The following is a 13402-nucleotide window of genomic DNA, read 5'->3' on the forward strand; positions in this document are numbered from 1 at the left end:
ACCGATATGTTTTCTAGAAAAGACTTGAGACTAAGGGAAAAGCCTTATTCGAATCGCCTTTATCTCCTTTTTCAACAAAGCTTATGCTTTTCCCTCCATTTCCATCTAGCTTGTCTCCGGGTGTCCGCGAAATTAACTGAGAACTTCTTCATCAAAACACACTTTTTCTCCCATTCATGACATTAAAATACAGCCTTCCATTAGAAAGCGAAAAAGAAACAAACCCGAAACCCGAATTATTCTTTTCTCTTTCTTTCTGTTACCTTATCAGTAGTTTACCTTTGCTTCAGAATTGAGTTTCAGGTTTCTTGATACTAGCAATCTTCTCTGCAATTTCAAAGTGACAAAAAAGGAATAATGCAGTTAGTTATGGAGGCAAGTAGTAACCATCTTCTACTCAATTAGCAGTTGATTTTCACAACCAAATAATCAAAATCTGAATCATCCACCAGAGCCCAGTACTCCTCAAGAACAAGCTAACGAGCACTTCTCATAACTACCATGACAATCAGGTCTGTTACAAATCCCTTTTGAAAGGTATATTATATTATGTCATGAAAAAACCATTCCTTGCTATCGATTTCTATTGTCTGTTCTCCTTAATTGTAGGTGAACTCGTTTACTAACCTTTTTTTTTTCCTTTGGGAAATGAGAAGTCATTTACTAACATTCTCGCTCTTTGTAGCTGATACTTCTAAAGCTTCTGTTGCTGTTGTGGAGAAACTAATCATAAACACAAAGAACCGGAGAGAGTACCACCAACACAAGAAAAAGATTCTGAGAAACCAGCAGGAACCATGCACCAGAACAACCAGCAACCCATTCCCAATAACCAAGAGGACTTCAAACTGAAGGACACGAATCCCCGACTTGGAGAAAGATGGCCAAATGGGGGCGTACGAGGTGGTGGGGGGTGGATGAGTGGAGACAAAATTACCAGCACTTACGACCTCGTCGAACAAATGTACTATTTGTATGTTCGAGTTGTCAAAGCCAAAGACCTTCCTACTAGTGCCATCACTGGAAGCTGTGATCCTTATGCGGAGGTAAAGCTTGGAAACTATAAAGGTACAACAAGACATTACGAGAAGAAAACACACCCCGAATGGAATCAGGTATTTGCTTTCTCGAAAGAAAGAATTCAATCGTCAGTATTGGAGGTTTTCATCAAGGATAAAGAAATGGTTGGAAGAGATGATTACCTTGGGAAGGTGTTGTTTGATCTTAATGAAGTGCCGACTCGAGTCCCACCTGATAGTCCCTTGGCTCCTCAGTGGTATAGACTTGAAGACCGACGTGGAGAAGGAAAGGTGAGAGGTGAAATTATGCTTGCAGTCTGGATGGGAACACAGGCTGATGAAGCCTTCCCAGAGGCCTGGAATTCAGATGCTGCAACAGTTCATGGGGAAGGCGTATTCAATATCCGATCAAAAGTTTATGTCTCGCCGAAACTTTGGTACCTCAGAGTTAATGTAATTGAAGCACAGGACGTACAACCAAATGATAGAGGCAGGCTTCCTGAAGTGTATGTGAAGGCTCAAGTTGGTACCCAAATTCTCAAAACAAAGTTATGCCCAACACGAACGATTAATCCACTTTGGAACGAAGATCTTGTCTTTGTAGCAGCTGAACCATTCGAAGAGCAATTGGTCCTTACAGTTGAGGATCGAGTACATCCGTCTAAAGATGAAGTGCTTGGAAAGATAAGTTTGCCACTCAACGTGTTTGAAAAGCGCTTGGACCACCGCCCTGTTCACACTCGATGGTTCAACCTCGAAAAGTTCGGATTTGGAGTCTTGGAAGGTGACAAAAGGAAGGAGCTCAAGTTCTCAAGCAGAATTCATCTAAGAGTGTGCCTCGAAGGTGCTTATCACGTACTTGATGAATCAACAATGTATATAAGCGACCAACGGCCAACTTCAAGGCAACTATGGAAGCAACCGATCGGCATTCTGGAAGTAGGTATTCTCAGTGCACAAGGACTTCTGCCAATGAAAATGAAAGATGGGCGAGGTGCCACAGATGCTTACTGCGTCGCGAAGTATGGGCAGAAATGGGTGCGAACAAGAACAATAATCGACAGCTCCGGCCCAAAATGGAACGAGCAGTACACATGGGAGGTTTATGATCCCTGCACAGTGATCACATTAGGGGTTTTTGACAACTGCCACTTGGGCCATGGTGACAGACCTGGTGGCGCGGGCGGAGGTGGTGGTTCTGGAAGAGATTCAAGAATCGGAAAGGTAAGAATTCGACTATCAACATTAGAAGCAGATCGAATTTATACAAATTCTTACCCGCTTCTAGTACTTCACCCATCTGGGGTGAAGAAGATGGGTGAGCTGCAGTTAGCTGTGCGTTTCACGTGCTTGTCCCTTGCTAACATGATATACCTTTACGGTCACTCACTACTACCAAAAATGCATTACCTGCATCCATTCACAGTAAATCAATTAGACAGCTTAAGATACCAAGCCATGAGTATAGTTGCTGTAAGGTTGGGACGAGCTGAACCGCCACTGCGAAAGGAAGTTGTTGAGTACATGTTGGATGTAGGTTCTCACATGTGGAGTATGAGAAGAAGCAAAGCTAACTTCTTCCGGATAATGTCCTTACTATCAGGAATGATCTCGGTCAGTAGATGGTTCGACGATGTTTGTCACTGGAAGAACCCAATCACATCAGTTCTTGTTCATGTTCTCTTCCTAATATTGATCTGGTACCCTGAATTGATTCTTCCAACAATCTTCCTGTATATGTTTCTCATTGGATTATGGAACTACAGATTCCGAGCTAGGCACCCACCACACATGGACACAAGACTTTCATGGGCAGAAGCAGTTCATCCAGACGAGCTCGACGAAGAATTCGACACTTTCCCAACATCGAGACCTCAGGATATTGTAAGAATGAGGTATGATCGGCTCAGAAGTGTTGCGGGAAGGATTCAGACAGTGGTAGGGGATATGGCAACTCAAGGAGAGAGATTTCAGTCTCTGTTAAGCTGGAGAGATCCTAGAGCAACAAGTCTCTTCATAGTTTTCTGTCTCTGTGCAGCTATCATTCTGTATGTAACTCCTTTTAAGGCACTGGCGCTGCTCGTAGGGCTACATATGCTACGCCATCCAAGATTCCGAAGCAAAATGCCTTCCGTCCCCAGCAATTTCTTTAAGAGGTTGCCGGCTCGAACTGATGGAATGCTTTAATCGGTTGAGTAATAACTTTCAAAGTGATATCTCTTCTCACAGCTGAAGATACTTGTAAAACACCAACCTGCATTGTTGGAATTAGTTCTAATTTTTCAGATGTATTTGTATTTATTATGACTTCTGAGTTCCAATGAAGTCTAATGGGTTATTTGGTTTTTCTTTTATAACCATTTCCTTTCTATTCCATAGTGGGACTAGGAGAAAGGATGTATGCAAAACTTCCTATAGAATTGATTTCCTTCTTTAGTGGTACAATGTTTCTGACTCACTCCTGGTTCCAAGGCCATAGCAACTGAAACTTTCAATAAGAACCAATCGCCTTAGATGAGATCAAATGAGATTCATGTGAGAGGTTTTTTTTTCCTGGATACGTATAATAAAGAAACAAACTTAATGACTGACTGACTGTCTGGGAGAGAGTCACACTTCTTCTCTTCAGGGAGAAACAAACCCTTGCAGAAAACTAGATTTCATAAGCTTTTGTGCTTGAGTTCTCTGTCTAGTGTCCATAGAGTTGAGTTTGTCCAGATAAAAAATTCACCACGAAAACAGAATCCACCGGCTTTGCAGCTGGTACTGTGCTGAGGAGGGTGTAAGGAATCATTCACACATTAGCCGAACTGATCTTTAGCCTGAGTTCATTACCAACTAACGCCGAAGTAATTGATCTCCTTGAAAACATGCTCAAACTTTCCAAAATATATACAAATTTCATTCACGGAACCAAACAAAGCCTCCTTATAGTCGACATAAAGGATGGAAAATGATCGAACACAAGACCCAACATTGCACAATTACAAACAAACAAAAAGTTATCCGAAAAACACTATGTATTTGAACCTCCAAAATACCTGATACTTAATCAGACAACAGGTAAATTTCTCCTAGTCCAGACATCAGTGCTAACACAATATGACTCAAACTCAAGCAATCAATGATGTTTAAAAGCAAAATACAAATACCTGAAACTAGATAGAAGCACGTAAATAATCCCACTTAAGCCCAAGATTCATCTCGTGGTTAATAATCGATGTAAAATTTAAATCTGGTCAGGCTTACAGTCAAGTTCATGGTAAATTTTATTCATTTTTTCTATCAACTACCGCAACCACAACTCAATTCACATGTATTTCTTAAAATTCCAAATTCAGTACAATCAATTAGCTGGAACAAACCCAAAAATAATTATATACAATTAATTCATAAATATCCAGACATTGAAATAGTTGGAATCAACCAAGTAATACAACTTCAGGAGCTGTGGATTCTGATAGATTCAGTATCTCAGTCCAATGATTCTTCTATATTGAAGTTTATATCCAAATAACACAAAAAATGAAAACACAAGGATATGGTAAACAGAGATTACTACACTATATTCTTATTGTTTTAGTTCCCCAATCTTATATAAGAGTAGTATTAGAAGACAATTCTACTAGATCCCTAACAAACCAAACAAGGAAGTGTAAAATTCAAATAAGGATGAATTGCAGCTTCAAACTACATATACAAATACATACATACTGAAGAGAAGAGAGGAGAAGAGATACTAAAACAAACCTAAAATATGATGATGACCCCATGAATGAGATTAACCAACATGAAAAAGGACCTATATCACCACTTCTGATTGATCGAGCAATCTCATCAGCAACAGTAAGCCATGATGAAATCCAATAACATAAACCCAACCATATCATTCTTCCCATTCGAACCGACATTTCCCATGTCACCAACATCTCTCTGTTACTGTTATTTAACCTTCTTCACACCAAAATCTTTCTCCTTTTTCCTTTTGAGAACATCTATGGCCTTTTCCTTTTTGTAAACACAATTATGTCAGCTACCAGGTATTAATGGTTGGGTCCTTGACTAATGTCGTGTTTCGTTGACTAAAGTAAGGCTCTCGTGACACTAATTGTTTAGTTTCAGCAAATGGCAATTGCTCCTCGAAGGAAATAGAGAAAAAACCTATCGGAAGTGGTAAGACACCGTGAAGTGGTGGGATAAGATTGAATTTTATAGATAAAACAACATCAGCTAATTTGTTGCGAGGAATGATCCATTCACACTTTTATTATCACACTATTTCACACGTTGGATGTCATTTTGAAAGAAAAATCAAACCGTAACGGATTTGAAGCTAATATTTTGGGGATATATTTATCTTACCAAGTTCTACATGCCTATCAAAAATAAGCATATTTTGAAACATAAAACCTCACAATTTACCGATCTTAATTTCGACGGCCAGAAATCTATTGATTTTCAACGACTAATTTCAAAGTAGTACATGGTGGTGTTATACGTTTCGGAATACGCTTATTTTCAGTAGGAACGTAGAACTATGTAATAATAACATATCCTCAAAATATTAGCTTCAAATCCGTTACGGTTTGATTTTTCTTCACAAAAATAACGTCCAACATGTGAGATAGTGTGATAATAAAAGTGTGAGTGGATTCCTACTCGTTGTTATTTAGTTGTTAAGCAGCAGTATGCGTACTTACCCTTCTTTAGTTGAGCGGTTATTTATGCTGATGAATTGCCTAGAAATACAAAACTCACGCATGAAGTAATTTACATAACGGCATGACGAAAAGACATGAGACATTTCTTGCAATGACATGTGCTGAGTTTTCAAGTAATCAGTACTTTAGGAGGCGTAAAGTTAGATAACTTCTTCCCTGTCCACTTGCATAGCGGCATGCCTACTCTTCCTTACTTGAACGTTCATTTATTCTGATGAATTGCCTAGAAATACAAAACTCACTTTTCACGGAACAATAACATAAAGTGATTTTCATATGTCAGGCATGAAGGAAAGGAATGAGACATTTCTTGCAGTGATATGATAAGCACGAAAGTGCTACATTTTATACTCATATTTATATTAGCTAGAATTCAATATCTTGGCTAATCACTCTATTTTAATGTTTTTGTAGAAAGTACAAATGAATTTGGCTCATCCGAAAAAGAAATGGCTAAATGGTGCCTGAAAGACGAAAAGCTGCATAATTACTCACGGCACCAAGAGAAGAAATTGTGGTCTGTCATGTTAACTTTGATCACACCACCTGATCCATTTAAAGGCCCATGAAACAAAGAATTTTCTTAGTTTGCCAAGCATGTGATGGGCATTGAAGGCTAGAGGAATAGTGGGACGTGGCAGCTCTTACACCACATTTCTCTCTTAAGCATCAAAAGCATCAGGAGAAGCATCTCATTTATTTTACCAAAAGAAAGAGAAGAAAATCTCGTTCCTTACGCAAGCAGCTGCTGCAACCGGAGACGAGAAGATACTGAGAGGAAAGGTGTTGGTCGTGGTGACAGTATGCAGGTCTTGGTTGATAACTGAAATGGCGTTGATGGTGGAATGACTGTTGGTGCTATAGTCTTAAATTGGGTTTCGAAAGCTCCTAATGAAGAATGGTTGAATTGTGATGAACGGAAGAGATTCTAGGTTTGTGATGGCTGAATTAATAGCCAGCAGTGGTGCTGGTTGTGAAGGTGTTGATGGGGCAAAAGAAGTACGCTTAATGGCTGGTGATGATTGTCTCGTCAATCCAGAACGACGAGCGGAACTAGGTGATGCTGCGATGGTTCTCAGGGTCACAAGAGTACTCCGACTCATTTTACTATACAGGCAGCAAAGGAAGGTGACAAGGAGAGCAGGAGCTAACGTCTGTTATATGAACTCTGATTAATTGATGTAGCAGCTGTTGACGCTGCCATGGAACGAATGGAGCTGTACAGTCGGTGTAGAATATTCAGAGATGGAGCTCATTGTTTGTGGCTGGATTTACGGACAGAGATGCATGTTGGCTGAGACGCAACATCAGTCTTCCAGGTCATTCGATTGTTCATGTTGGTTGGAGTAATGGCAGGTATTCGATGAAGAAAGAATTGGCAGCAGCTCTTTGAAAATGGAGCTGGAGCTGCTGTCGAGATTTAAAGGGCAGAGAATGGAGATGGCATCGAACTGAAGTTGCAGACGTAATGGAGATGAAATTAGCTTCGAACCAGCACAAGAAGTGGCGTTTTCTACAATGGCAGGGATGATGCAGTGTTGCTAGAAGGCTTGAGAAAAGATGGTTGTTGGCGCGAGAGACAGTAAAGTGTAATGGCAACTGCAAGATGAAACTTAGCTTATATAAAGACAACTCTCTTTATTGATGTTTAGAAAATCTCTAAAAACTAAACGCAAGCTCTAATCTTACTCATATGATCAACCACAACTTTGGTGATCATATATATATAGAACTATGAATTCCTTTTCCTAGTCCTATTACCTTATTACATGTCTTTCCTTTTCTTAGAACTAGATAACTTCTAATTCCCTTAGGATTACATCAATTTCCTAATCTTGTCCTAACCAGCTTGTTAGTGACTTCTATATTGAAGTTTAACCAACATTCTTCCCGTTAAGCTTCAACCTTACCCGTGACATATCTTGTACTCCAATCAGTTGTCTCATTTCTTCAAACTTGATCCGAGCTAATGCCTTTGTCAATATATCTGCTTTCTGCTCAGTTCCTGGTATGTGTTCAACGTTGATGATCTCCTTCTCGATACATTCTCGTATGAAATGATACCTTATGTGAATGTGTTTCGTCTTCCCATGAAACACTGGATTTTTAGTGAGTGCAATTGCAGACTTATTATCAATCTTGATGAGAACTTTTTCAGGTTCTCTTCCTTTGATTTCACCCAACAGTTCTTGAAGCCATATTGATTGTTTAGATGCTTCTGTTGCAGCCATGAACTCAGCTTCGCATGATGACAGAGCTACTGTGTCTTGCTTCTGTGAGCACCATGTAATAGGTGCTTCACCTAGATAAAATATATGACCAGTTGTACCTTTTCCATCATCTTGGTCAATATTATGACTGTTGTCACTATACCCAACAATTCCTTTTGATCCTCCTCGACCATACTTCAATCCATAGCTGATTGTTCCTCTTAGATATCTCAATATCTGCTTTATTACATCACCATGAGACTTGCGTGGACTCTGCATATAACGGCTTGCTACTCCCACAGAGAAAGCCAAGTCTGGTCTTGTGTGTAACAAGTATCTAAGGCATCCAACATTTCTTTTATAACTCGTTGGATCAATCTCAGCTTCTTCTTGTGCCTTTGAAACTTTAAGTCCAAACTCCATTGGTATCTTAGTTGGATTACAAGTTTCAAGTCCTGCTTCTTTCAGAATTCTCCTTGCATAAGCTTCTTGTTTAATCTGAATCCCATCTACTCCTTGATGGACTTCTATGCCAAGGTAATAAGTGAGTTTTCAGAGGTCTGACATCTCAAACTTTGATGACATTTCTCTCTTGAACTCATTGATCACCTTAAGGGAGTTGCCAGTCAAAAATAGATCATCTACATAGACTGCAATCACAAGAAGCGTTCCCTTTTCTTCTCTTCTGTATACTGATGTTTCTTTAGAGCACTTAAAAAATCTGATTTCTCTTAAGATTTGATCTAACTTTGTATTCCAGGCTCGAGGAGCTTGTCTTAGACCATATAGAGCTTTTGATAACTTATAAACCTTATGCTCTTGTCCTTTTACTTCAAAACCTTCTGGTTGTTCAACATACACATCTTCTCGCAATTCACCATGTAAGAATGATGTCTTAACGTCTAAGTGGTGAATTTCCCATGAGTTTGATGTTGCTTCTGCTATTAAGAGACGAATTGTCTCTAGTCTAGCAACTGGTGCGAAAACTTCATCAAAGTCTATACCTGATTCTTGAACGTATCCCTTAGCTACAAGTCTTGCCTTATATTTGTTGACAGTACCATCAACATTCCGTTTTATTTTGAAGATCCACTTAAGACCAATCACTTTTACCCCACCTGGCTTATCAACTAGAAACCAAGTCTTGTTTCTGTTGATTGAAATAATTTCTTCTCTACATGCTTGTGTCCATTTAGTCGAGACCTTTGCTTCCTGAAAATTCCTTGGTTCATCATTAACAGAAAGTAGCATAATCTCACATTCTTCTGCAGCTTGAAGAACATAATCCTCCAGATACTGTGGCTTTTGTATCTTTCTTGTTTATTTTCGCAGTGGAATGGGTTGAGTTATTTCATCGATCTCTTCTTCTTCTTCTTCTTCTTCTTCTTCGTTATTCTCAGTGTTTTCATTATTCTCTTCTTCTTCTTGATTAACATCATTGTTTCCATTGGTATTGATGATTATGGGTCCTTCGCCTTCATCAATTACTTGACCCCATCTCATGTGAAACATTCCTGGATCCCTACTTGGTCCATCATTAGTTTCTTTCCAGTTCCAGTTTGCTTTTTCATCGAATACCACATCTCGACTCACTATTACTCTTTTCGTTGTTGGATTGAATAATCTGTAAGCTTTGGATCTAGGCTCAATTCCTAGATTCACAAGAGTCTGAGATCGATCATCTAGTTTCATAAGAGTTGCAGAATCAACTTTTGTGTATGCTTTGCAACCAAACAATCTTAAATGATCTATGTTTGGTTTTCTCTTTCGCAAACTTTCATATGGAGTCATGTCTTTCAGAGCTTTCGTAGGTATCATGTTTATTAGGTATGTGGAGTGTCGTATAGCTTCTCCCCATAGATAATTAGGTACCTGCATAGCCTTTAAAGAACTTCTTGTCATCTCCATTAGAGTCTTGTTTCTCCTCTCCACCACTCCGTTTTGTTGTGGTGTATATGGTGCTGTGAGTTGCCTTTTGATTCCATTTGACTCACAGAACTTGTTGAACTCTACGGAAGTGAACTCTCTTCCTGTATCAGTTCTAAGCATTTTGACTTCCTCTTTTAACTCTTTTTCTATCAGATTTCTGAAAGCTTTGAATCTGTCAAATGCTTCACTCTTTTCTTTCATAAGAATAGACCACATATATCTTGAGAAGTCATCTATAATAACAAATATGTATTTGTTATTTGCAAGGGTTTGTGGTGTAATAGGACCACTTAAATCAGCATGAAGAAGCTCTAAAGGCTTTGAGGCTCTGAATGTTGTTGCTTTTGGAAAACCTTGACGCGTTTTTTCCCAACTAAACATGATTCAAAGATCCTTGATTCATCGTTTATCTGTGGTATCCCTCGAACCATCTTGTTCTGAGACATTGCCTTTAAAGTTCTAAAGCTTATGTGTCTTAATCTTGCATGCCACTCCATGTCTGATCTTCCAGTCTCATATTCAGACACAATGGCATTCCAATCATGAGAATTATCTTGTAGAGTCTATTCTGTGAGCGTGAGACTCTAACTAAAAGTCTTCCACTTGGGTCATGAACTGTTAGATAATCTTGTCGCATTATAACATCACATCCAACTTCTGTAGCTTGTCCTAAACTTAGATGTATTTGCTTCCCTTGTTTCATTCTTGTTTGTTTCTTCCATCTTTTGTATTCTTTCAGGTCATACAGAGGAGAAGTGTCCTGGTTTATCACATCTGTAACAAATAATGTTTGATTTATCCTTCTTTTCTTTCCCTTGGTTTTGATCATTCTGACTTGTTGTTCTATCTTGTGAGTTAAACCTTCCTCCCCTTCCTCGGCCTCTGTTTCCTCTACCACCTCTTCCACGACCTCTTCCTCTTGTCACAGAGTTTTGTTGGTAAGAGTTTGTGTACAAGAGTTTTCCTTGAGTTTCCCCATTGTTTTCTTCATCAAGGATTCTTTCTTCATATGCTTTCAATCTTCCAATTATATCTTCATAGCTAGTCTTCTTTAAATCTAAGACTTGTTCGAGAGAAGCTATGATATGAATATACTTGGATCTTGGTAAACTATTGAGAAACTTCTTTACCAGTTTATCTTCATCAATGGATTGTCCACGTGACGCGGCTTTTGAGTCTATCTCTGATAGCTTTCCTGCAAAGCTATCAATAGTATCAGTGTCTTTCATCTTCATTCTTTCAAATTCAGACATTAAGGTTTGCAGACGGGCTTCTTTAACTCGATCATCTCCGAAATTACGTGCCTTTATTGCATCCCAAATTTTCTTTGAAGTTTCCTGTTCACCAACTTGTAGAACAAGACATTCTGGTATTGCTTGAAAGAGTAATCCAATGGCAACATTGTTTTTGTCTGGGTCCAATGTACCAGGATCAATTGTTTCCCAAACTTTGTAGATTTTCATCAGTACCTTCATTCTCATGGCCCATACTGTGTAGTTTGTGGCGTTGAGGATTGGAACTTGTATTGATGGTGGCGTGAACTGTTTTGCACCCACAATGGTGGTTTCGTTTTCCATGGCTCAGAAACAAGCTCTGATACCAATTAATGTCAACTGCAAGATGAAACTTAGCTTATATAAAGACAACTCTCTTTATAGATGTTTAGAAAATCTCTCAAAACTAAACACAAGCTCTAATCTTGCTCATATGATCAACCACAACTTTGGTGATCATATATATATAGAACTATGAATTCCTTTTCCTAGTCCTATTACCTTATTACATGTCTTTCCTTTTCTTAGAACTAGATGACTTCTAATTCCCTTAGGATTACATCAATTTCCTAATCTTGTCCTAACCAGCTTGTTAGTGACTTCTATGTTGAAGTTTAACCAACAAAGTGTGCCCAGACGGACAGAGATTGGAAAGTGGTGCTGTGGTTCGAGTTTATGAAGGTGCAGTTCGAGTTGGTTCTTGCCGATAATGAGTTTTGGAAGGAGCTGGTGGCCAAACAGTGTTGGATCTGGATATGAAGTTCGGAAAGTGGCAGTGGTATTGGACCAGGCCTTGACAATATCTCTTTGGGTTTCATTTGGACTTCACGGAGCGTCTACAAATACTTCAAGCGAGATCCAGATAAAGGGGGAGAAGAGGAGGCCGGACTGGGATTCTTTGGAGGCGGCTACAGAGCCGTGGAGGGGAGATTGGAGAAGGGTTTGTGTTTGGGTTTGCATTCTTTCGTTTTCCAATTCCATTTCGATTAGCTACTGAATCTCTAATATATTTGTTTATGGCTTTTAAGAAAGCCATGTCTTGCTAATTATTTTGTAGCTAGGGTTTATGGTTGAAACTATTTTGGGTATTAGGCTACTTTCAATTGAACAGTATTTAGCAAAAGACCATTATGATTTGATTAAATTAATTCTTGATTATTCTTTATTGATTGATTGAGAATTGGTTGTTGCTTCACCGGTTTTAAAAACCTATGTCCTTAATGAATTAGTTTTACAAATATGTGTGTCTTATTATTTGATGATCCATGCTTCGTTAAAAACTTTGATGGGTTATGCTTAGAAAATCCATATAGAATTTGTGAACTTATATTTAGTTTCGTATAACTTTCTCGCTGATGCAATTTGATGGTGCGTGCTTGGATTTAGTCTTTTGATATGATATGCTTAGGGTATACCAGTGATATTTGCGAGGTTAATACATATAATAGGTGATGTCGATAGAATGGACAATATACAAATATTCAAGAGTTATGTTTCATTTCAGTAATCGAAAAGAAATAGTGGTGGATACTATAAACCCTGGTTACTGACGCTTCTATTGAATTCAATTTGTTAGTTTAGTTTAGTTTATTTTCTTTGTTTTTATAATTCTAAAAATCCAAAAATATTCTTTCTGTTTCTGATTAGAGATATTGATTATCAGTATTTCCACCGCTCCCTGTGGGTTCGACCCGTACTTGCCTCTGTCTACTAGTTAGACACCGTGCGATTGCGATTATTATAAATAGGAAATCCCGAAAGCCTATCAACTTTTAGCGTCGCTGCCGGGGAGCGGTAGTGGAATATTGTAATTGGTATTTTGTACATAGTTATTATTTTCTGTACATAACTTATTTTTCTTTTATTTTTATATTTTCTTTTAGTTCTTTTTACGTAGCTTTTTTGATTTTTTATTAGGTACCTTAGTCTGAAGAGCGGCGATTGGAGTCAACAACAGGCTTAAAGTAAGTACTTGATATTCTCACAAAGCTTTTGCAAGGTGAGTTATTGGGAAAATTTTACTTTGTATAATGGTTTCTAGTGAGTTGACTTCTTTTCTAGCTTTTTGGAATGTTACCAAAAGAGCTGAGACAGACGAGTCATTTGATATTTCACCTGAGGTGTATGCATATGCACCTTCTCATTATCAAGAACATGCCGAGTGTGTAAATAATGATTGGAATTATTCTCATAGGTATGATCATTCCGGACCTTGTGAAGGTTATGATCATTACCAACCTTACCCTGGT

General features: G+C 38.6%; 1 protein-coding gene and 1 long non-coding RNA gene across 2 annotated transcripts; one reads left to right on the forward strand and one right to left on the reverse strand.

The window, feature by feature from the left end:
* Positions 1-202: 202 nt before the first annotated feature.
* Positions 203-1438, reverse strand: LOC113314309. The gene is made up of 3 exons (XR_003342358.1): positions 1203-1438; positions 628-1122; positions 203-327 (listed from the first exon to the last, which is right to left on the reverse strand). It is a non-coding gene; the product is annotated as an uncharacterized LOC113314309 (long non-coding RNA).
* On the forward strand, positions 391-3464 carry LOC113314306 (FT-interacting protein 1-like). The gene is made up of 2 exons (XM_026563098.1): positions 391-512; positions 701-3464. Exons 1-2 carry the CDS (start codon positions 502-504, stop codon positions 3204-3206), a joined length of 2517 nt encoding a protein of 838 aa, XP_026418883.1. The 5' UTR covers positions 391-501; the 3' UTR covers positions 3207-3464.
* The last annotated feature ends 9938 nt before the right edge of the window (positions 3465-13402 follow it).

This window comes from Papaver somniferum, chromosome 9, assembly GCF_003573695.1.
Source record: "Papaver somniferum cultivar HN1 chromosome 9, ASM357369v1, whole genome shotgun sequence".
NCBI classification, from domain to species: domain Eukaryota; kingdom Viridiplantae; phylum Streptophyta; class Magnoliopsida; order Ranunculales; family Papaveraceae; genus Papaver; species Papaver somniferum.